General features: G+C 51.8%; 11 protein-coding genes across 11 annotated transcripts; 6 read left to right on the plus strand and 5 right to left on the minus strand.

The window, feature by feature from the left end:
* Window positions 1-242: 242 nt before the first annotated feature.
* Window positions 243-2,129, minus strand: PHATRDRAFT_50416 (predicted protein; the record flags this gene model as incomplete). Its single annotated transcript, XM_002185324.1, has 3 exons — window positions 668-2,129; window positions 291-567; window positions 243-265 (listed from the first exon to the last, which is right to left on the minus strand). Exons 1-3 carry the CDS (start codon window positions 1,817-1,819, stop codon window positions 243-245), a joined length of 1,452 nt encoding a protein of 483 aa, XP_002185360.1. The 5' UTR covers window positions 1,820-2,129.
* A 518-nt stretch (window positions 2,130-2,647) lies between these two features.
* PHATRDRAFT_50417 (predicted protein) lies at window positions 2,648-4,955 on the plus strand (the record flags this gene model as incomplete). The annotated part of the gene is made up of 4 exons (XM_002185269.1): window positions 2,648-4,219; window positions 4,433-4,700; window positions 4,758-4,863; window positions 4,911-4,955. The coding sequence occupies exons 1-4, from the start codon at window positions 2,977-2,979 to the stop codon at window positions 4,953-4,955; spliced, it is 1,662 nt and encodes a 553-aa protein (XP_002185305.1). The 5' UTR covers window positions 2,648-2,976.
* A 2,003-nt stretch (window positions 4,956-6,958) lies between these two features.
* PHATRDRAFT_41374 (predicted protein) lies at window positions 6,959-7,747 on the minus strand (the record flags this gene model as incomplete). The annotated part of the gene is made up of 1 exon (XM_002185325.1): window positions 6,959-7,747. The coding sequence occupies one exon, from the start codon at window positions 7,745-7,747 to the stop codon at window positions 6,959-6,961; it is 789 nt and encodes a 262-aa protein (XP_002185361.1).
* Window positions 7,748-8,264: 517 nt separating this feature from the next.
* Window positions 8,265-8,870, minus strand: PHATRDRAFT_24069 (predicted protein; the record flags this gene model as incomplete). Its single annotated transcript, XM_002185326.1, has 1 exon — window positions 8,265-8,870. One exon carries the CDS (start codon window positions 8,868-8,870, stop codon window positions 8,265-8,267), a length of 606 nt encoding a protein of 201 aa, XP_002185362.1.
* A 637-nt stretch (window positions 8,871-9,507) lies between these two features.
* Window positions 9,508-10,654, plus strand: PHATRDRAFT_50419 (predicted protein; the record flags this gene model as incomplete). Its single annotated transcript, XM_002185270.1, has 2 exons — window positions 9,508-10,212; window positions 10,310-10,654. Exons 1-2 carry the CDS (start codon window positions 9,520-9,522, stop codon window positions 10,652-10,654), a joined length of 1,038 nt encoding a protein of 345 aa, XP_002185306.1. The 5' UTR covers window positions 9,508-9,519.
* Window positions 10,655-10,694: 40 nt separating this feature from the next.
* Window positions 10,695-13,109, minus strand: PHATRDRAFT_55192 (hydratase enyol-coa hydratase; the record flags this gene model as incomplete). The annotated part of the gene is made up of 3 exons (XM_002185327.1): window positions 10,695-11,304; window positions 11,467-11,693; window positions 13,058-13,109. 3 exons carry the CDS (start codon window positions 13,107-13,109, stop codon window positions 10,774-10,776), a joined length of 810 nt encoding a protein of 269 aa, XP_002185363.1. The 3' UTR covers window positions 10,695-10,773.
* On the plus strand, window positions 12,256-14,408 carry PFK_1 (pyrophosphate-dependent phosphofructose kinase). Its single transcript, XM_002185271.1, has 3 exons — window positions 12,256-12,825; window positions 12,932-13,354; window positions 13,546-14,408. Exons 1-3 carry the CDS (start codon window positions 12,362-12,364, stop codon window positions 14,348-14,350), a joined length of 1,692 nt encoding a protein of 563 aa, XP_002185307.1. The 5' UTR covers window positions 12,256-12,361; the 3' UTR covers window positions 14,351-14,408.
* Window positions 14,409-14,804: 396 nt separating this feature from the next.
* On the plus strand, window positions 14,805-16,849 carry PFK_2 (phosphofructokinase). The gene is made up of 3 exons (XM_002185272.1): window positions 14,805-15,287; window positions 15,359-15,781; window positions 15,974-16,849. Exons 1-3 carry the CDS (start codon window positions 15,004-15,006, stop codon window positions 16,812-16,814), a joined length of 1,548 nt encoding a protein of 515 aa, XP_002185308.1. The 5' UTR covers window positions 14,805-15,003; the 3' UTR covers window positions 16,815-16,849.
* A 355-nt stretch (window positions 16,850-17,204) lies between these two features.
* On the plus strand, window positions 17,205-18,934 carry PHATRDRAFT_50425 (predicted protein). The gene has a single exon (XM_002185273.1). The coding sequence runs from the start codon at window positions 17,257-17,259 to the stop codon at window positions 18,784-18,786; it is 1,530 nt and encodes a 509-aa protein (XP_002185309.1). The 5' UTR covers window positions 17,205-17,256; the 3' UTR covers window positions 18,787-18,934.
* Window positions 18,935-19,329: 395 nt separating this feature from the next.
* On the plus strand, window positions 19,330-21,114 carry PHATRDRAFT_41383 (predicted protein; the record flags this gene model as incomplete). Its single annotated transcript, XM_002185274.1, has 1 exon — window positions 19,330-21,114. One exon carries the CDS (start codon window positions 19,330-19,332, stop codon window positions 21,112-21,114), a length of 1,785 nt encoding a protein of 594 aa, XP_002185310.1.
* Window positions 21,115-21,133: 19 nt separating this feature from the next.
* On the minus strand, window positions 21,134-22,438 carry PHATRDRAFT_16932 (predicted protein; the record flags this gene model as incomplete). Its single annotated transcript, XM_002185328.1, has 4 exons — window positions 21,134-21,418; window positions 21,521-21,993; window positions 22,042-22,173; window positions 22,243-22,438. Coding segments are annotated over 4 exons (1,086 nt in total), but the record flags the coding sequence as incomplete, so codon positions are not given.
* Window positions 22,439-23,090: the final 652 nt, after the last annotated feature.

Consider the following 23,090-nt stretch of genomic DNA (forward strand, 5'->3'; position numbering starts at 1 on the left):
CCATTCCCCCATTTGACGCAAGTATAGGAGTTTGTCCAATGTCCAACTCATGTGGAAAAGCACGGGATGTACGTCGCCGCTGTAAAACGCGCGCATGTACTTGCCCGAGCGTTGATTCCAGTGGTATCCGCCGGGGAACTCGTCCGTTTCGCGGGCTAGTACCTTGACTCGGAGTCCAAACAAGGAAACGTGTTCGTTGAGGGTCGCCACGAGGGCTTGTTGGTGCGAATCAGTTTTGACAATCAGGTCGCCCACCATGAGTAGGCTGGTGAGAAAGTGTCGGGTGCGACGGTTGTGGCGGACAAAGTACAGTCCAGAATTGGCGGAATACGGAGCGTAGCGAGTAGAATGGGCGCCGTCGTCTTGAAAAAACATATCCATGCCAGGGTCGGCGTGGGCAAAGTATTCGAGAGGGTTGGAAAACCAAACAATGTCGACGTCTTGGAAGAGCAAGTCGTAACCGAGCATGGAGACGAGCTGGACGCAGATGACTTTAGCCATCATCATGGCGGTGAAGCGGCGGTCACCGTACCGCCGGGCGGCTTCGGAGGGAATTTCTCCAAAGTTCTACATCAATATTTTAAAAATGAGTGTGAGACTTATTTGATCAGTATCCACCACCGCCCTACCCTCCGTCAACCGGTCCTCCCGTGAGCAAAACACGTACCCGTTGGTCATAGTAAGCGGTCAGTCCCAAAGACGTGGCCAGATCGGTCGACTCTTGATCGGTAGTAAAGACAATGACGTTGGACAAATCCAATGATCGGGATTTGGCGGCGCATACAAAGTTCATGAGTAACTCGGTTTGACCAAAGTTCACCACCATGACGATAACGGTGTTCTCAATCGCAATATTTTCCAGTAGCGGTTTCAGTTCCTCCAAGACCGCATCGACACTATCCAGATACTGTTTCAGCACTTCCCAGGCCTGTCGGGCGTCATCGAGCGCCGGTGGTATAAAGTTTTGTCTGCCGTTATCAGCGTGTCCGCGACTGACGAGTCTCAGCGGGACGGCAGTGTCCAATTTTCCCGATTGCGGATGGGCCCGCATCCATTTTTGCAAGTGGTAGGATTCGTACTGCGGCACGACGGCGATACACTGTTTCCGACCGGCGCTGTGTTCCGTAAGTACGACGTTGACGAAATCGCAGTGCTCGAGTGCGGCGGTGGTGTTGGCCATAAAGGTCAGGGTGGGATCGTCCCGGACGGGCTGTGGCAAGGTGGACTCGCGACTGTAGAGTAGCAGGACATCTTCGTAGCCCTTGCCGGGTGGGTCCACAGGCACTCCGAGATCGAGGTTATCGACCAAGCCGAGTTTGGGCGTCCGCACCAAGGCGGTGACGAAGCGGCCGGTCCGGTCCGAGGGAAAGAGCCAATCGCGATGGTACCCCGACGTGGACGTATCGCTGCCGTCTGGTTTGACCATTTGCCGAGTGCGTTGTTGTATTTTGGTCTCTAGATCGGCCTCCCACTGAGCTTGTAGTGTCTGTATCCGTGCCTGTAGCTGATGCTCGATACTGCTGGCAGTGCAGCTTGTGGATTCGCGATCGGCACTGCGCCAGGCTTCCAGGAGGTTCACAGTCGCCGACGACTGATGTTGACAATCAATACCGGCGAATAAGCAAGTAAGTGTGCCTAGAAAGAAACTAGGAATAGCCGTCGCCAATACGAGGAGGATGGTGGATGAGGAAAGCAGAGACGATCCGTTGCGATGGTGACTGGCGTTGCCGTGTAGGTTGTGCTTGGCCGACGATGACCTCCGTGGGGGTCCGGTCCCTACCACCGGTACCCCCGTGTGATTGTGATTGGACGGTAGCATTTCTCCACTACAGCTTCACAGAGAGAGAGAGAGAGTCGCTCCCAAAGAGGTGTGCGTGCGAGGAGGAGTACGGAGGCGATCGAAGACTCCCAGGTCAAGCACTCCCCGACACACCACTACCAATAATGCTTTGGCTCTCCTCCCGAGCAACACGAGCCACCGTTTCGCGTGGTTGTTACGAGGCAACACGAGTGTTTTGGATGGCAAGCTCGTCGGTGACAGTGCAGGGAAGGAATACACCGAGAGTGTACGCAACGAAAGCATCAGCAATAGGGGTCTTAACTGTAAGAAACGCAATAACTGTAAATTGGGTCGATTCGTGTGTGTCCATGCGGGGTGAGAAAACACACACACTGTCGACGGTCTACTAGTAGAAAACGGAACACTCCCGACTCGCATAGGTAGTAATCACAAGCACAGGCCCAGGCAGTTGGGCAGAGTATATAGGTAGAAAGGTTGGTGGGTTGGGAGAGTGTCGGAAATGACCCGATCACAGTCAAGTCCCGGCGGTGGAAGTGGCCCGTGACTCGGCTCAAGTATCAACGGTATACTCCTCTTCCAATGGTTTTATTCGACTGGTACCGGTGTGACAGGAAAATAATATCTCTAGTACCGCCAACGGTAGATTGTGGTATCTGGTATATAAGTAGGTAGGTAGGTAGACCGGTGAACAAAACAACGTGTGTGTGCGTATTGTCGGGGGCGTAGGATCGGTTCCGACTCGAGGGGGAAAGTAGGACTGGCTGGACTGCCTGTGCCAGTGCTTGCGAGTGCTTTACATTTCGAGAACTCTCGGTCTACAGAGATAGGTAGGATCGTCCCCGGCCCCTCACGGTCAATGCCTTTTACGCTTAAAAGGGTAAGGCCCAAGGCAAGACGCAACTCCTACCTCGCTAGTTGTTAGAACGTCTAATGCGTGGTGGTGGTGTACCGACAATCCCTTGCTAGAGGTTTCGTTAGTTGCTCGAAGCTACCGGATCGCCATCCTCTTGGTTGCGTCGACTCCGAGCCACCAATTCTCAGCACACAGTCTCTCCGACTCTTATCCAACACACACCTCTGGTGTGGGTGTTGGTGTGTGTTTCTGTGGCTGTACCTACATCCATACGTACGTATTGATTTATATATAGTCCGTGCGCTCGCTACCGACAGTCACAATGACCACAATGACGACTCAGTCCAGTGGGACGGGAGTGAGGATATCACCCTTGTCTCTTTTGACGCATCTGCTCGTGGGTCTCGCCGGTCTCCAACTGGGTCTCGTCATTGGGGGATACACGGTGATCCACACGGGCAGCGACGCTGCAACTACCGTCACCACTAGTGGTGATAGTAGTAGTAGTAGTACCGGTGCCAACGCCGACGCCGTTGTTGGTATCCCGTGTGGGCGAGACACCACCGACGCTACGATTCGCGAATTACGCCTGAAACTAGCGCACGCCCTCGCGGAGGCTTCCGCCGAAACTACCCTGCCCGAGACTCTTCAGGGGTTCGTGGCCGGGATGGGACGCGTCGATCGCGACGAATTTATCCAGCGATTCGATGTCGGTGTGCCGTGGGATGCCAAGCAACCCGGCAATAAGGAAGTTCTCCTGCTGTACAATCACCCATTGTCCCTGCCCCGTAATGGAAGCAGCGACGCATCGTCCAACACCATTCCTCGCTACGAATCGATCAACGACGCCGTCCAGAACTGTCACCAAATGAAAATAGTGCTACAGAAACCGAATCAACCCAACGTCTGTTGGGCCGTCGTGGGACAGTGGGATTCGCACCACGTCCAGAAACTCATGCGACTGCCGCCAGAACATAGTTTGTCGACCAAAAAGGCTGTCTCCGAGGGATTCCCGCTCCGCTACGTCTCTCGCAACCATTTGCCCAACGGTCGCCAGACGAGAGTTCCCACCGGTACTTCCTACTTCCCCATCCTACACGACTATCTCGGCAAACTGGAAGCCACGCTCGCCCGCCTCAGTCCCGTCGCCGCGCAAGCGGCGGACCCCCACAACTCTCTCGTCGTGCTCGTTTGCAACCACGGACAATCGGAACTCTTGTGGAATTTCGTTTGTGCCGCGCGATCACGGTCGCTAAATCTCGCGCACGTCCTCGTCTTTGCGACCGACTCGGTGACGTACGATCTCGCGGTCGCCATGGGTCTGCACGCAATGGACGTCCAGAACGCCTTTGGTGACATGCCCACGGTTGCGGCCAGGCGCTACGGTGACGCCGCCTTTACCGGAATGATGATGAGCAAGGTCTACGTCATGCATCTACTCATCACTCTAGGATACAACGTGCTCTTCCAAGATGTCGACGTGGTGTGGTACCAGGATCCCCTCGCGTATTTCAATAACGACCAGTCCGATTTTGATTTGTTCTTTCAAGACGATGGAGCGCATTGTAAGTGTCGCGCATCCTGTATTTTTGTGGATGGTTGTGCGGAGGGTTGTTGTCGAACGGCAAGCACTATGACTTTCACGAGGGCGAAGCGCTCCGGTGGTCGTTGAATACGGTCTTCCTGTCCGGTTTGGTGTATCGAATTTTTTATAGGCCCTTCACCGTGTGGTCGGACCTCAGCGTTGCTAACCTTTTCTTTCACACTTATTTTGTTAGCTCCACGGTATGCTCCGTACAGTCCAAATACGGGATTATACTTTGTCCGCCACAACGAGCGTACGGAGTTTTTCTTTTCCACGTTGGCCCGCATGGGTGATTTGATTCAAGCCTCGGGTTCGCATCAATCCGCTCTCAACGCGCTTTTAGCCGAACACGCATCCTGGCGCGGACTCAAGGTTAAAGTATTTGGGACCAGCACGGACCAGGGTGAACTTTTTCCCGGTGGGTACCATTTTCACCGACGCAAAGGCTTCATGAAAGAAATGTTAGTTACCAAAAGTGTACACCCGTACGTCTTTCACATGTCATGGACGATGAATAGTATCAACAAACAGCGATTCTTTCGACAGATGGGAGACTGGTTCGTCCAAGAAGCTTGCATTGGCAAAACTCTGGACGATATTGGGACGGACGATTCGCCGGACGTTGTATCTAAATGCTGTGCTGCCGAGGCGCTTGTATCCTGCCACTATAGCGACAAGCCGAGTATTATACCGTGCAAGGACAGTCCTTCGATTGACAAAGGGGGAAAGCCATTCTGGTGACGTCGTGTCAATGTCTCTGCTTGGAGGATGTCGAATCCGTTCAGGCGATCCCGGATGTTAGCTACGGGATGGGGAACTATTTGTTTTCTATGCGATGATAGACTAGAGGGAAATGAGAAAGGAAAACTTTGTAATTTATAGAATGACGTTGCTTTTAGTTGCATGAGCCGGAGGCACAAAAAATAGCCCATGGTATAAACAAACGATGCACTGTTGGTCCTATACTCATTGGCTGTGGCCGCGAAAATCAGTGGTACAAAAGGGGACTTGGAAAGTGCACGGGGTTTGCTCTGTTTGTGAGGAAACGAACAAATCTAACAGTAAGTGTGCGGTAGATAGAAAAGACAACGTAGCAACAGTATCTCCGTAAGCTGGATTGCTTCACGGGTAGAAGCCGATATTACTAGCTTTACAGCCAACTATATGGCAACCCGATTCTCCGATAATACTCGATCGAAAGAATACATAGAAATGTCGTAAACGTTCTATGAATTCTTTTTTATATTTCGATTGATCTTGTAACGACTGATCTGAACTTGAAGACTTATGATACTTTAACGGTAATAAAATGAAAAGAAGTATCATCGCGGTCATTTAGTATATCGCAGGGATTTGGAATTATGACGCTGTTGCAGTTCACGCACTAATCCTCGTTCACCTTTCGGATATTCTTTATTTTCATCTAACTGTTAGTCGGAATAGAGAGCTAGTATCTCCGACTTTGTTCCCGGGATCGCTTTCAGAAAATACTGCGGTATCCATAGGCGGACAATAGCAATCGATCAATGCGACTGGTTCGTGACAAAGAACCTTCAAAATTTGACAGCAACATCATAGTCGAGTTTCCGACGCACGATACGTATGCCTAGACAGGTCCGTGTATCTTTCACTTACAAGAGACGACTCTTGTATTTACTGTTACTATCCCATCTCAAATCTTTCACCATGGTTGTACATGATTATCGACACGGCCAGTTCTGAAGCGTTGCTACGCGCGTGACAGATCGGACCCTCGGTAGGAACAGCGAGCCAATGAAACGAGGAGGCGTCTTGTGTATCACTCTCACGCTGTTGACCCCGTGGGCGCAAGTATCAATTGCGTACGCAACCAGTTCCTACTATCTCATCCCGGTGAACTCGGACACACAACATTGGACAAATTTCACGCAGACCAAAGCACAGGGTTCGATCGACGCCTATTTGGTTCACACCAACATTCCGGACGTTGAAGTACTGTTGCCGCCACCACAGGTTCGATTGGTAACGACGTCGGAGCAAGCCAAGAGAAATTCATGCACCGTTGCGGTGAACGGTGGACCTTTCAATCAAGACGGGACTCCAGTGGGAGCTGTTTGGAGACACGGCGAAGCCGAGAACAACGAATTCAGTGGTGTCGGTTTCGGCATAACTCGTCCACCCCACCGCCGGTATATTGTCGGAACCCTTTCGGGTGTCCAGCAAGCGAAGGCACTGCGAGTCGACAATTTATTGACGGGATTTGATTGGCTGGTACAGCATGGACAGAACGTAGCAAATGGAAGAAACAATACAACCGGTTCCGAACGGGCTCCACGGACAGCGGTGGCCGTGGATAAACATGGGCGGCTGATGGTTTACGTTTCGGATGGATGCCAATTATGGTAAGACGCAACACGATGTTCCGGTGGTTTGTTGCCCTTTGCTCGTGACAACTAACTGTAAAGCAGCGTATTCTTTTTTGACTGGTGGTAGCCTTCGCAAACAAGGCTTGACGTTAGAGCAATTAGCCGAGGAGCTTATCGTTTTGGGAGCAAATTTTGCAATTAATTTGGATGGAGGCAGCTCTTCTACAATGGTCTTGAACAACCAAACAGTCAATTACCCAAAATGTCTTGACATACCTATACGCTGCGAGCGTCGAGTTTCTACTGTTGTCTGCGTTCCACGGAAGTCGCAGTCTACAAGGTTAGGCTAATCGACATTGTCGACCAACACTTGTCTATCTCTCATACAAACCAGGCTTTGCTCGAGCAAAGAAATAGAGAACGTCTGGATCGTCGTTGACCCACTCGAGCAAAGCGGGCCAGAGGTTGTCTGGAAAGTTCGTGTCGGTAAGATACCGACGCCCCGCTTTGTTCGCACGACAAAGGATTCCAATTTGAGAGATCATTTCCGCAGGGATAAAGTTGTCTTCCAAGTCAAGACGTTGTAGACTCATGTTTCTTGTGACAATAGTCTGAAACAGCACGGAAGCACCTACCGCCGATATACTGTTTCGCTTCAAACCCAAATGCAGTAGCGACGTATTGTGCTGCAAACCGTCGGCAAGTGCCAAGACGCCTTCGTCGCCCAGTAGATTGTAGTTGAGATGCAACCTTACTAGGGTTGTATTTACTCGCAAAGCGTCGGCCATAGCGGCGGCACTGCGCTTATCAATGAGATTATAGTCCAAATGCAGCGAAATTAGCTTTTGATTGGTAACTAGCGCGTTACCTACTGCAACCACGTCCGTCAAGTGATTGTAGCTCAAATGAAGTGTAGCCAACGAAGCGTGAGATCGCAGAATGAGCTCCGCCAGTATGTTTAAACCGAGTGGGCTGTTCTTGAGAGAACTAGTCATATTAAGCACTGAAATAACCGAGTTCTTGCGGAGAGCTTGTGAAAGCACAACCATCATCGAATCGTCGAGTCGCCGTATGTTCAGATTTAGATTGGAAACGTATTCATCTTTGGCCTCGAGTCTTCGGCATTGGTCCTGAAGCCAGTGAGGTATAGCAGCAGCTTCCATGGCAGCCTTTTCAATAGCAACTGTCGTTGCGCCCTTGAATGAGGCTGGACGTTTTCATTCTTTTTGCCTAACGGTCTCGTCACACTTTGCCATAGCCGGAACACAGTCTGATTTCGGGACAAATTCTGATTTATGGCGGAACCCGTGACTTCAGTTCCTTTGGTGGGATTAACTGTAAAAAGATTTCCTTGGACTTACTGTGACGAACGAAACCTGGCGAGAGGCACTTCCATCGCGTAGCTATCTTTTTACGGCTCACTGTCAATGACTCGTTTCTCGAGATGGGGCAAACAAAACTAACTAAAAGGATGGGGAAATGCACCGAAGCGATCGCAAAAAGCCTACGCTCAAAGCAACCGGATATCATTGTTTTTGGGGTCCAAGGACATCCAAGTGGTAGCAAGGTTCCATCCAATCAACGCGCCAACGCGATACTTTCGCAAATATTATGTACACCAAAGAATGCCAAAAGGAGAGGCTTCGCTTACAATAAGTTGACTACAGCGAGCTAGAATAATCATCCTTGCTTGACTTCCAGCCCAGCTTGCTTTTCCAACTCCTCTAGATGCACAAAGGTTCGTCCGTACGGCAGGAATTCGAGTATATGTTCCTTGGTCGATGTGAATATTTTGAGCGCTTGCTGTTGAATATCTTCCTTCTCGTCGGGTGTCAATTCGCTCACGAAGGCAGCCGGGTTGCCCGCCCACATTTGTCCGGAGGGGATGCGCTGGTAGGGCATGACGACGGTCCCCGGTTTGAGAATCACGTGATTCTCCACCAAGCTTCCTTCCAAGATGGTACACTTGTCCCCAACAACGACCAAATCGTCCACGCGGCAAGATTTGAGCACACATCCGGCACCGACGGTCACGTAGTGTCCAATATACGTGTCCGGGGGCAGGCCCGTTTCGAGTTGTCCCGTACTGGAGAGTGTGTTCACAACGGTGCCTTCGCCAACGCTGCTGCAGAATCCGATTGTAATGCTGTGCTCCGAATCAGCGCGGACTACCGCCTTGTACCAGACAGAAGACTGGTCCCAGTTGGTTACGTCGCCAATCACCGAGGCCGAGGGAGCGATAAAGGTGTCGTTCGTTACAAACGGAACCTTGCCCAGAAAAGTCATCTTCGGGCGGTGGCGGGAGAAGATCTAGCCGGCAGAAATAAATTTAATAAAAAAGAAGTGTGAGCTACACGAGAGGAAGCAACGCCAAAGGTTGCACGATATAAGCTTAAACGTCGCAACAGGGGAATCGCCTATTCCATATCGTCCCGAGAACCTCTACTCGTAGCCGTTGGTCGATTGTCTTACCTCCATTTCACCTCGATGCTTGAGCGCAGCGCCGGTCTCCCGCAACGCGCGGCCAAGATAAGCCGTGACGGCTTTGGATACACTCTGCTTAGCCATGGTCCCTTCGGCACAATGGACTACCAGTAAGAAGTACTACGGATCAATGCAACCCGCAACCTGTGGTACTACCCCGCTCGTGTCGCGGCAGCGCTAGCGCACGCTGCATCCAACCCGGAGACAACAAAACTATATCCGGATTTACGGAAAGGAGAAAGGACCGGGAATTGACGTACTAAAAGTGATTGACTCGGCACTAGGGAGTGGTGGGATGCAACGATATCACTGTCACTGTCAAAATAATGTGATGCGTTCCTTTCTCAAAGGCTTCATGGTGAGGGACTACGACTGCCGAAACCGACTTGGAACGTCAAAAGAGAAGGATTTTTGCGCCCACAATCCACGGCAACGGTCCGAATCTCCGACCATGTCGACCTTTAGTTTTACTGCTCCCACCATCACGCCTTCCCATGAGCTCGACGAGTACAACGCGCTCTCTGCATCAGAAAAGCAAGCCCTGCGTGAGGATCTTTACGGACGATCATCGGCAGCGACTGACGAAGAGGATCAATCGTATGTTGACAGCGAATCGGTGCGCTCGTTGCCCACACCGGAAGGCGTGGCAATCTTGCTAGTAGAGATGGAACATGCTTTGTTGGAGGCGGTTTCCGAACCAAACGGTGAGGCCTACAGGGAAGCTATGCGTGTCGCACCGAGCGTCGTCCAGTCGGAATCCCCCGCCTATGGCTTTCTCCGACACACAAACTACGATCCGTTATCCGCCGCTGAGTCTTTGGCATCGTATTGGGCCTTGCGTCGCCTACTTTTTGGTGCAGAACGCGCGTACTTACCCATGACCCTACAGGGTGCCATGCTGGACCGTGGTAGTAGCAGTAAGGAGAAGGAATATGAAGACATAGCAACCTTGGAAAAGCGCACTGTCTTTGTCATGGACAAGGATCAGCACGGGCGACCAGTGCTGTTTTGGGATCGCATTCGCTCGTCCAAGCGCTTTGCCTGTCGCAATTCCGTGTTGCGCTGCTTTTTTTATTGCTGGCAATGTATCTCTACGCTGCCGGAAGCGCAGAAGCACGGCTGTGTCATTCTAATGAATATGAAGGTAAGCGACTGCGAAACCAACAAAAACTTTGACAGTGCTGTAGCACCCGCCTTTGTCAACAATTGACTCATTCGTCTGTGCTGATTGAAACGCAAAGGGGTACGATATATACGAGCACTTTGATCGAATCCTGAGCAAACGCGCCTTTGATATCGATCGCCGTATGCCCATAAAAGTTCGGGCAATCCACTTGTGCACCGGTTCGGGAAAGTCTGTCACTGAACTCATTCTACCCGTACTCAAGCACATGGCGGGTCCGGAGTTGCGGTTGCGCACCAAGATACACGCCGGTAGTAAGAAAGAAATTTGCGATGGTTTTGCCGCTTTTGGTTTGCGGAGGGTGCACGTGGACGCGATCTGTCATGGCTCTTTTCACAACAACGAAACTCTCCGCGCCTGGCTGCACCAACGGCGTGCCTTGGAAGAAATTGCGACGCCGTGATTCGAGTGTACGGGCCCAACACACGAAGAATGTAGAAAGTCAGTCTTAACTTGTTGGTTAACGAGTTGGTTACCGTAGTGAAAAAGGCTCGCTATACCCTCCCGAGCAGGCACAGTGTTTTACTTGTGTTTAAATTCCGGCGTGCGCTTTTCCAAAAAGGCCGACATACCTTCCGTTTGATCCTCGGTGGCGAAGAGCGCGTGAAAAAAGCGGCGTTCGAGCCGTAGTCCTTCTTGTAGCGGTAATTCTTGTGACGCATTGACGGCTTCCTTGGCCATCATGACGCTCATCCGTCCCTTACTGGCGATCCCCGCGGCCATTTTTACCGCTTCGTCGACGAGTTCGTCGGCCGGATATATTTTGGCGACGAGGCCGGCTCGTTCCGCGGCGGCAGCGTCCATCATTTCACCCGTTAGACACATGTGCATGGCCTTGGCCTTACCAATCGCCCGGGTCAAGCGCTGCGTTCCGCCGGCACCGGGGATGACGCCCAGATTGATTTCCGGTTGCCCAAATTTGGCCTTGTCGCCGGCAATCAGAATGTCACACATCATGGCGAGTTCGCAACCGCCGCCGAGGGCAAAGCCGTTGACGGCCGCAATCGTTGGTTTCGAAACGTTGGTGAATTTGGCCCATTCGGAGAACATGTTCTGTCGCCCAACGATAAAATGGATTTTGGAATTGTGAGAAAATCAAAGAGTGATGGTGGAGTGGCCATGTGTCTGTCGCTTCCTATCATACAGGTATCCGGCACAGGCAACGGTGTATCACACATGGTCGTTCCAATGGTAAATATAGGTGAAAGTACGTACCGTTCGGTAGGCGTATTCAAAGGTGCGGGTTTGCATTTCGGAAATATCCGCTCCCGCGGCAAATGCCTTGGTGGATCCGGTGACAACTAGACAACCAATGGCGTCGTCCTGGTCCAAGGCGGTGGCGGCGTGGATCAGATCGTCAAAGAGGGCGTCGCAGAGCGCGTTGAGCGCCTTGGGACGGTGGAGACGAATCAATCCGACACCAAGATCGGGTTTGGTCTCGACTTGCACGAATTCGTAGGAATCTTTTAGTAACGAGGACGCCCAACGTACGGTACGGCTGCTCGTACGGAGCCGAGGGCTTTGGTGTTTGATGGTCGCCAGCACGCGACGGGAGCCCGTCCAATACGACATACTCGGGTAGGTTTTAGGTCGGTTATCTTGTTGTACTGATTCGGTAAGTTTTGTGCGGATCGAATCGAATCGATTGTGGCACGAGTAGTGAGTATGAAGTGGTTGCGGATTCCTTTTGACGACGGCTCCCGTTCACGTCTTTCCACTGTTTATGTGTGACAACAGTATTTGTGTTTCCCAACAGTCCAAGATCCGAACGAAACGAAAATGATTCTTGGATCTCGAACGTCCCCGACGTCTTCGGAGAACCCGGATTCGAAAGGAGTTTGTGAGATGGGAGTTTTCTCTGGGCGTACCAAATAGAATTCCAAGGAATCGAACACCGCAATGGGTGTCACAGATAATGACGGTCAACGACCTAGCTAACTAATTAACTAGTCCAGCCAGCTAGGTAGGTGGTACCTAGTTTCCTCTACTGCTCTCACGTGTCTGGGAAAGCCGACTCGCACTGGGACTCTAGTGTTCGGCCCGTTGGGGGGTGCCAATGATTCCTTAGTGGTTGATTGATTGATTGATTGATTCGTGTCCACGCTCCACCATGAATGAGAGACGGAACCGCGCTTCTTGGCTGGTACTCGCCGTCACGGGGGGTCCGCTGCTGCTTTCGGTATCGTCACGGTGTTTCGTCGACGCCTTTTCTATCGCGTCCTCCGTCTCGTCACGGAGCTCGGCACACATCGGCGATTCGTCGTCGGTGCGCTTTCTGTTTGCCGACGAGTGTTCGCTAAATACTTTTGATGCGGAGGAGTGCATTGCAACGGCAGGATACGTCCGCGACCCGACGGAGGCCTCCAGCGTCGACAACGTCTTGGTCGCTGAAATCGAAACCTTGCGCGACAAATTCACGTCGTTCGAAAACGTGGATGCACACGTAAAGACGACCAATATGATCAAGTATTGTCGGAGAAGGGAAGGCAAACGACTTTTGGCCTCGGATACAATCGCTCCCTCCGTCAACTCGAGAATCGCCAATATTGAATACAATCATCTCATTGAAGATCGGTACGTATCAAACAACGCCGTGTCGTGCGCCTACCGGTGAGCCACACCGACTGCGCGCTAAATTGAAAATTCTACTGACCCCACCGCCGTTGCTGGACTGTTGTAGAGAACTCGTCTTGGTCGACACCGTTCGTGTTCCTGGTATGGACAAGTCGTCACGAGCGTTCCACCGTGCCGGTCCCCGGAAATTGTTGCATTTCGATCCGTCGCTGGTCAACGCCGCCATTGTTACCTGCGGTGGACTCTGCCCGGGTCTCAACAACGTTATTCGTGAGCTCGTGCATTCTCTACACAACTTGTACGGCGCACAGAACGTCTGGGGCATTACCGGTGGCTACCACGGCTTTCACAATCCCGAATACGCACCCGTCTTGTTGACGAACGAAATGGTGGAAAACATTCATCACGAAGGTGGGACCATCTTGCGGACATCCCGGGGCGGATTTGAGATCGACGCGATAGTGTCATTCTTGCGTTCCAAGAGTATTTCGCAACTCTACATTATCGGTGGTGACGGTACTCACCGAGGGTAAGTGCAGAACGTTGTGGTTGTTGTCGTTGTTTTTTATGCTGTCGTTGTTGTTACTATTGTTGTTGCTGTTGCTGTTGACAAAACTGGTGTCGAATTTTAGAACTCCCGCTCTTACCCCGTTCTCATTATTGGATCTCGCTGTTTCCGTTCGTTCTCTGCTTCGATTCAATCAATGCTGACACCAACAGTGCCTACAAAATCCACGAGGCATGTATGGAAGCCGGCTTGAACATTGCCGTTGCCGGAATTCCTAAAACCATCGACAACGACATTGATTACATCGATCGCAGCTTTGGGTTCGTGAGCGCTGTCGAAGCGGCGCAGGCGTCGATCCGCTCGGCCAAGACCGAGGCTATGTGCACCGTACCCAACGCGGTTGGCATCATCAAGCTCATGGGGCGGTCGGCGGGCTACCTGGCCACCTTTGCGGCTTTGGGGTCCGGCGACGTGGATTTGGTGCTGGTACCGGAAGTGCCCATCGTACTGGACGGACCGGGCGGTGTGTTGCCGTTTTTGCGGCAGCGTGTGAAAGAGCAAAAGTTTGCCGTGGTGGTGGTGGCGGAAGGAGCCGGCGAAGAGCTACTGGAAGCCACGAATGTGGTGGACAGGGGAGGGAACCGGCTGTTGCCTCCGATCGGAGAATACATGCGGGACCGAATTAAGGAGTACTTTGTGGAGCACGGCGAAGAGGCCACAATGAAGTATATTGACCCGTCGTACACGGTACGGTCGGTACCCGCGAACGGCGCGGACTCGCTGTATTGTATGGAGCTTGCGCAGAACGCGGTACACGGAGCCATGGCGGGGTACACGGGCTTTTCTGTGGGGTTGGTGAACAACAACGTGGTGTATTTGCCCATCCCCCAGCTGGTGGCGTCCAGTCCTCGTCAAATGAGTCCCTGTGGTACTACGTGGGAACGCGTTCTGGCTATGACGGGGCAACCGAACACGACGCCTTACGTTCGTTCCGAAGAGCAGCCCATTCCCCTATAGAAAAGGACGACTGATTTTGCTCAACGCTAAATTAATAACACGTGAAGCCTCCCAAGTTCCTTAGTCTATTGCAAATTCTCCGTAAACAATTGATACAGGATGGAAGAATCATGAGGGGCCTACCAATAGAAAATCTCTGTATCACTGCAAGCTAGAACAAGGTGGTTGTAGAGAGCAGACGAAATCTCTACTCAGAAGACAAGTAATCCTTTGGAATCGGCAAGGTGAAGTCTCTCTAACAGTAAAGGATGTTATGGTGGCTAACGACTCGCCTGTTAGGTCATTATTTGACGCCAAGTCTGAGTGAATGTCGGCTGTCGTATGCTTTATATGAAGAGTTCCTGTGACGCGTCGTCTGAGGAGACAGTTCCTTTCTGTAGAATTCCAAGGAGTTGGACTTTTCTCTGTAATCTGTCAATTAATTGCGAAAGCGCTTTCGATTTCCCTCGATTCAACAAATCGTAGATACCATCGGTTCCTATTGGTTGCGCGAAGTGAGGCATGAGTTCGGGAAAGCAACATAATGGCTGACATTCTCTAGTAGAGGTTCCGTTTACTGTTTCTTCTCACTCACTGTCAGTAATCATCTTCCTGAATATTTGAAGAAAGCAACAAGCTTGCTTTTCCGCCAGAGTTTTTTAAAAGGCTAACCTATGTTTGCCGACGACTGCTCTCTCGAATCTGTCGGTTCTAAGGAATACGACGCCTGTGACGGCTACGTGCAAGACACAGATATATTCCTTCAAAAAGTGTTTGTTGCCAAGATTGAAAGCCTGCGCGGAAAATACCCATCATACCAAGCGGAAGGTGAGATCGGTAACAATCGAATCAAATACACCCTAAAGCCAGACGATCATCCCAAGCCGGGAAGTTCTCCCGATGTCCCGAAGCGGGCGCGAAGGGCTAACATCCAATACAATCATTTCGTAGAAGAACGGTAAGCTGATACAAGGCTATCATCTCGTGCGCCTTTTGAAATGTTTGCTAAGATCTACATTGGAATTGCAGAGAAATTCTTTTAGTTGATACCATACGTAAACCCGGTATGGAAAAGGTTTCGAGAGCGTTCCTTCGAGGCGGGCCTCGACGTATTTTGCATTTCCGGCCGTCCCAGGTAAATGCCGCCATTATCACTTGTGGTGGACTCTGCCCCGGCCTCAATAACGTCATTCGTGAGCTCGTACATTCTCTACACAACCTGTACGGCGCACAGGATGTCTGGGGCATTACCGGTGGGTATCATGGCTTTCACAATCCCGAATACGCACCTATTTTACTTACAAAAGAAATGGTGGAAAACATTCACCACGAGGGCGGTACCATCTTGCGGACATCCCGTGGAGGTTTTGAAATGGACAAAATATTGTCATTCTTGCGTTCCAAAAGTATTTCGCAACTCTACATTATCGGTGGTGACGGTACTCACCGAGGGTAAGTGCAGAACGTTGTGGTTGTTGTCGTTGTTTTTTTATGCTGTCGTTGTTGTTACTATTGTTGTTGCTGTTGCTGTTGACAAAACTGGTGTCGAATTTTAGAACTCCCGCTCTTACCCCGTTCTCATTATTGGATCTCGCTGTTTCCGTTCGTTCTCTGCTTCGATTCAATCAATGCTGACATCAACAGTGCCTACAAAATCCACGAGGCATGTATGGAAGCCGGCTTGAACATTGCCGTTGCCGGAATTCCTAAAACCATCGACAACGACATTGATTACATCGATCGCAGCTTTGGGTTCGTGAGCGCTGTCGAAGCGGCGCAGGCGTCGATCCGCTCGGCCAAGACCGAGGCTATGTGCACCGTACCCAACGCGGTTGGCATCATCAAGCTCATGGGGCGGTCGGCGGGCTACCTGGCCACCTTTGCGGCTTTGGGGTCCGGCGACGTGGATTTGGTGCTGGTACCGGAAGTGCCCATCGTACTGGACGGACCGGGCGGTGTGTTGCCGTTTTTGCGGCAGCGTGTGAAAGAGCAAAAGTTTGCCGTGGTGGTGGTGGCAGAAGGGGCCGGCGAAGAGCTACTGGAAGCCACGAACGTGGTGGACAGGGGAGGGAACCGGCTGTTGCCTCCGATCGGAGAATACATGCGAGACCGGATCAAGGATTACTTTGTGGAGCACGGCGAAGAGGCTTCGATGAAGTACATTGACCCTTCGTACACGGTACGGTCGGTACCCGCGAACGGCGCGGACTCGCTGTATTGTATGGAGCTTGCGCAGAACGCGGTACACGGAGCCATGGCGGGGTACACGGGCTTTTCCGTGGGGTTAGTGAACAACAACGTGGTGTATTTGCCCATCCCCCAGCTGGTGGCGTCCAGTCCTCGTCAAATGAGTCCCTGTGGTACTACATGGGAACGCGTTCTGGCTATGACGGGGCAACCGAACACGGCTAGTGATGCTATTGCTGAAAAAGGTGGCTGTCAACATTATGATCCACTCGACCACTTTCACGAACTTCGCGTGTGAGTTGATACGAATCGTTCGAAGCGACTCAAGGTCTCGTCGCAAGGTAGGCATATGGGTGGATAGGTAGGTAGGTAAGTATTGGAGCGGTGTTCCTTTTTAAGCTAGCAGCACGTATTTTTCAAAGACTAAAATCAATATAGGATTGTTCCGTAGATTTTGCTTGTTTACTGGAGTTATTGACAGTGATTGCTCTTAAAGTTAGTCAGCTTTGAAGTACGAATATCTGACAGTTACCGTACTGTCGTTCTGGAAGCACACAAGCCATACTCAAATGATGACATTTGGGATAAATATGATCGTTTGGACTCCCCCCTGGCTGCCTTGCCGTGATCCGTTGCGCCGAGGTTGTCGAGCAAAGCTTGATCGTTCTATTGCACACAACGATGAAAACCTAATATACCATTCTACCATTACACATAGACCACAGTCAAAACCATTTATCATGGCGAGTTTTAACTTTGGGAGTAGCGGAGGAAGTGGTACGAACAATAGCGCTCCGGGGGGAAACAGTAGCAGTAGAAGCGGCGGTGGCTTTTCGTTCGGTGGCTCCTCGTCCACACCCGCACCAGCTCCAGCGGCTGGAGGCTTTTCGTTCGGCGCGGGCGTTGGTGCCACCGGCGGTGCTGGATCCACTTCCGCACCGGCGTTTGGGAGTAGCAGTGGTGGGGGGTTTGCGTTCGGGGCGCCATCGACGGGTAGTAGTACGCCAACGCCAGCTCCAGCATCGGGTGGTACAGTGAGCAGTACCGGAGGGTCCGGCGCCGGTGCTTTTAGCTTTGGAACGCCCGCGGTAGCTTCCAACACTACCGCAGCACCGGCTTCGGGTACTGGTTTTTCCTTCGGGGCTACACCAGTAACCGCCAAGACGAGTGACAGTAACCAGAAGCCTGCTCCATCACAGTCAATGGGAAGTGGTTTTAACTTCGGTGGCGCCCCATCCACGAAACAGCCAGCGAGTACCAGTACTTCCAGTGGAGGAGGAGGAGGTTTTTCTCTCAGCAGTTCGGGTACCAGTGATCCGTTGCCTACTTTGGGACAAAACTCTGATAGTGATAAGCATAAGAGCACCACTGGTGGATTTACTTTTGGAGACAGTAAAACACCAGCAGCAGCATCTGCGTTTACCGGAAGCGATGGCAAGGCTGCATCGAACCCCGAAGGTGGCGCTTCTACGAGTGGATTTTCCTTTGGAGGCGCTACCGCGGCTCCGGCACCGGTAGCGGCTGCCTCGACGCCCCAACCCGAAGCAAAATCGTCCAGTTTTTCCTTTGGGGGGTCCACGCCGGCTCCGGTCAGTACACCGACACCGGCAACTCCGAAAGATCCAGTCACTCCCGCGCCTGTACCGACCCCGGGACAAACTGCGGCTCCCGCACCGACAATTACAGCTCCTAGCACAGAACCCGTCAAACTCGAGTATCAAACTCTCACGGTCGAAGAAACCCTCAACGTCTTTCAAAAGGAATTGGAAAAGGATGCGCTTGCGTATGTTGCCGAAGCCCTTCGAGTTGCTGAGTACGACGCGATTTTACGGGATTCGCAACGAGACATGGCGAAACTCGCGCAACAGACGCAGCGATGCCTGGTGCAGCAGGAAGAAGTCGAACGTGTGCTCACGGGCATTGCAGCCTATCAAACCGAATTGGACGGTACTTTAGAAACGATCGAAACCCACGTGGACGAGCTCTTTCAAGCTCAAGGCGCTTTGGCCACGGTCGATGCCGATTTGGAACGGGAACGCGCCTACAGTACGGCGGAAGCCATCACGACGCGTTTTCAAACACTGCACCGTTCGCTCCAGGAAACGGCGCTCACGCTGGACGATACCCGAACCCGCGTACTACAGGGGGATGTCGGACAGATAGTCAAGATTCTGAGCCAACATCAAACCAGTTTGACCGAGTTGGAAACGGTCGGGCGTCGGGTAGAACGCGACATTGCGGAAGTGCAGAAAGCTTTGCAGCAGCACTAACACCACACAGCCTTGCGTGACATCAAAGACAAGCTTCTCCTAGTGATGATTGGATGGCCGAGAGAAGTACGGTGAGCGAATTGAGCAATAAGTTGCATACCTAGCTGTTGCTTTGAAAAGAAGTAATACTATAAGCTCCAAACCAAGCGTACAGTTGCTACGTCGTATTAAATGTGAAAATATGGGAGTTCGTTCGTTGTGTTGCACTCGCAGTTCCTTAGTGTCTGAGCTCGTAGATTCTATTGACAGGTGACTGTGATATCTCCCCGGTCATTGTTGGACATTTTGGTCGTTTTCGTCGCGATGGCGTTCCGTGTACTTTTGGTGCTCACCTATAGTTGATGTGACGGTGAATTGCGTCGCTGGCAGTGAACACAGGCAGGCACCGTCGGGACAATCGTCTCTTGTTCATCATCCGTCCTGAGTCCTGTTAGCTCTCTGTGTGTGCGCGAAAGCTGTAGATATCTGCACACTGACTTTTCATTGTTGGTGCATCGATCCCATTTCATCGCTCCGTGGAGGTGGGTCGAAGGTAGCGTCACAATGGTAGCTACCAGGAATGACAAGACGGCGGGAAGGCATGCCAATGCCTACCGACGAGCGACGCCCTATCGGACCCTTGCTTTGTGTGCCACGTTTGGAGTTGTTTGCTTTTATCTGGGTGTCTTGCTGGGTAGTGTAACTTTCGCATCACACTCTTCTTGTTCGTCGGCGGAAGAGCTCAACACACGAGTAGAAGAGCGAGTGAACGAAATATCTTCCGCCTGGAAGTACAAACACAAGCTGGAGCAGGAAGATACCGCCGCACGGATACCTGCCAATCTACACGATATAGTTCAAGGCATGACCCGCGTGGATCGCAACGAGTTTGCGGCTCTGTTTCCCATGGGGGTACCGTTGGATCCGTCGTCGCCACAGAACGATCAAGTCGTCATTCTGCACAACTCGCCGCGATCGTTGCCCACGGATCCGTTTGCGGCCGCCGAAGCCTCCTCACAAACCACCATACCTTTACTCAGCGCTGCCGATGCTACCGAAAATTGTGATAATCTACACGTGGTGCTCACGGACCACAATTTGAAGCGTCGTCAATGCGTGGCCCTTATGGGTCAATACGAAGCGTTCCATTTGCAAAAGTTTATGCGGTTGCCACAGTCGGGCAAGCTCGACCCACACCTGCCACTGCGGCTCGTCAATCGAGGAGCCCATCAATCGGGACGGAAGTCAACCAAAACGCCAACCATGGAACAGACAATGCAAGCGTGGTCGACCTTGACGCCGTACTTGCAGAATATAACCCAGACGTTGGACAAATTGAGACCGATCGCGGCGTCCGTGGCCGTCGATAACACGATTGTCGTCATGGTCTGTAATCACGGACAGTCGGAGTTGCTGCTAAACTTCGCCTGTGCCGCCCGAGCGCGGGGGCTCGACACGGCTTTAGAGGCCGTCTTGGTGTTCGCCACGGACGAGGAAACTCGGGATTTGGCGATCGGATTGGGCTTGTCGGTTTTCTATGATCCAGTTGTGTTTGGCGAAATGCCCAAGGAAGCTGCGAGGGCATATGCAGACGTCAAGTTTCGGGCCATGATGATGGCCAAGGTATACTGTGTACAGCTAGTCAGCATGTTGGGGTATGATTTATTGTTTCAAGACGTAGACATAGTATGGTTGCGCAATCCGCTCGAATACTTTCACAACGACACATCCAGTGCGAACGACGAGGTCAGCCCAGACTATTACGACGTTTATTTTCAGGATGATGGGAACCACGCGATATACTACGCGCCGTATTCAGCCAATACGGGCTTTTACTTTGTCCGCCACAACGACAAGACTCGCTATTTTTTCAATTCGCTACTCCTCGCGGGCGATTTGATTTTGACGACTAAATCCCACCAAATCCCGCTCGTCGCTTTGCTGCAGGAGCATGCCTCCATGTACGGACTCAAGGTAAAAATATTCTCGCGCCTTGAAAACGACTTTCCTGGTGGTCACGCCTATCACCGACGCAAGGACTTTATGAAGGATTATTTTGCCGGACACGTTAACCCGTATTTGTTCCATATGAGTTGGACCAAGAGCAAAATCAACAAAGGCAAGTTCTTTGAGCAAATGGGGGAATGGTATTTGAGGGACACTTGTGCGCAAAAAACGGCGCAACATATTCTTGACCTGCCGGATGGTACCAGCGTGAACCAACAATCTTTAGTAGAACCGTGCTGCATGGCCACATCGGTCGTCAAATGTCATTTTCGAGACAAGGCAAGCAAAATCCCGTGCAACGACAGTCCAGCTATCGACAGGAATGGCCGATCTTTTTGGTAAGGTTTGTGCACATACTTCGCTACGACAGATCGAGTATGATTGGTTGCGTTTGCCAGTGCGTTAGCATCTTCCGCACACGCTCAGTACGTAGATTGTAGACGGGATGCGTTTCGTGTACAACGGATTCTGACGGATGGCCAAAATCTGGTAACGAGTCCACTTGCTGCGCCACGGAAAGTCCCGATATATTGTAACACGAATGATAGAAATCCCGACGTGCCGACGGCTTGTCCCGCAAACCACCAGTTACGTTTTGCGCGCAAAGTAGAACATAACGCTGTAACATCCCTTGGTCGAACAGTAGCTGATCAGTGGTACGATCGGCGCTACTGCTATTTTCTAGCCAAGGATCGTTGTGGTTATTTGTAGCTGTTTGTGGAGATGATTGTTTTTGGTGTGCGGCCACAAAGGCACTAACGATGGACGCGGCCCCGCCTTGCCAAAAACTGTAGCATCCGTCGACGAGCTTATTGGTGCGACCCTGAAAGCCGCCTTCGAAACCACATTGTTGTGCTGTCAACCAGCGAGTCAAGGCCGGTACATTGGCAGCATCTACACGATTGAGGAGTTGCAGAGCCGCCACTGCACAAAATGTGTACCCCCCGTGGGCTTCCGTCCACGGTTCACCGCCAAAGCCGCCTTCAAAGGTCTGACAGCGTACCACGCTTTCGACGACTTTGTTGCTGCCCAGTGTTTCGGTACAGCAGATATTCAACAGCTTGGCCACTGCCAGGACACAATACGTGGCGCGTACGTCGATTTCCCCATCGTGCTGCATTCGAAACGAACCGTCCGGTTCTTGCAACGACAGCATCCAGCTATACACTGGTAGGCGGATGCGTTGCAAAAGCTTCATGGCTGATTCGGATACTGCATGATCTTCCGTACTGATGTCATTGTCATCTTCACAGTGTGTTGCCAAAATACTCAAGGCCAAGACGGCAGCGTACGTCGTGGCCGCGTGTGGCATTTGTCCCGGCCCTCCACCAAACCCTCCCAACGTAGCGCCAGGTGACGGTAATATAGCCTGCGGATCCTCGCTATCGTTTCCGGAAGACCCTTTGTAGTTTTGCGCCGTCACGGTGAATTCCGTCCAGCAAGATTGCAAGGTTGTTAGCATGTGACGACGTTCGTTCACGGACGGGCGGTGTCCCATGAGATCGCTCGCGTGCAAGGCCCAGTACAGCATCCACGTACGGCTTGCATCCAGGCTGACAAAAGACGAACCGAGGAGTTCTCCTTTTGTCCAGACTTGTTGCAGATACTGAACATGCTTCTCCCGTAGCAAGCAGACTCGAAAGCGATGCGGATCGTCCTCGGTCTCATTGTTGTTGGGAACTGCGGGCAATAGACCAATTTGTCGGAGATCACGGAGTTGCGATTCCGGCAAACTTGGCAACTCTACAAAGAAAGGTTGGCATTCCCGTTCGGCTTCGCGCTGCGCAGCGGAGGACTTTGTTTCTACCAACGCAACGGCGCGCTTTTGTTGGTGCGTATCGTACACGATGGTAGCAATCGCGTGACTCCTACGCTCCGGACTTGTGACGTGCCCATTCACCGTCAACATACTCTTGGTTTCGTTCTCGAGTTTGGCCAAGTTTTTCCGGCTATTGCGCTGGTCCCTTCCGCTGCTACTGTCTTCCCTCGTTATTGGAGACACTCTTGATCTTTCGCGCGCACAGACACACACACACTGATTGCACGCACCACATACACAATAAATCACTATGGGGCCCTTTTTTCCCAAGGCTTTTCCATCGTCCAGTGAGGCTATTTTCACTCTCACTTGTCACAATCAGTTACACTACTACTACTAGCAATCTTGGTAGAAAGGGGTTGTAGTTCATTTCCTATTGGCGTACCGGGAATCGGTCAGAGCAGGAATTTGGAATCCCTTCTTTCCGCTTGTTTCGGACATGAGTGAGAGTCCGGGCGCCGCTACTTGAAAACGAAGACCATGGCGGGAAGCGGTAGAG

This window comes from Phaeodactylum tricornutum, chromosome 29, assembly GCF_000150955.2.
Source record: "Phaeodactylum tricornutum CCAP 1055/1 chromosome 29, whole genome shotgun sequence".
In the NCBI taxonomy this organism is placed as follows: Eukaryota; Bacillariophyta; class Bacillariophyceae; order Surirellales; family Neidiaceae; genus Phaeodactylum; species Phaeodactylum tricornutum.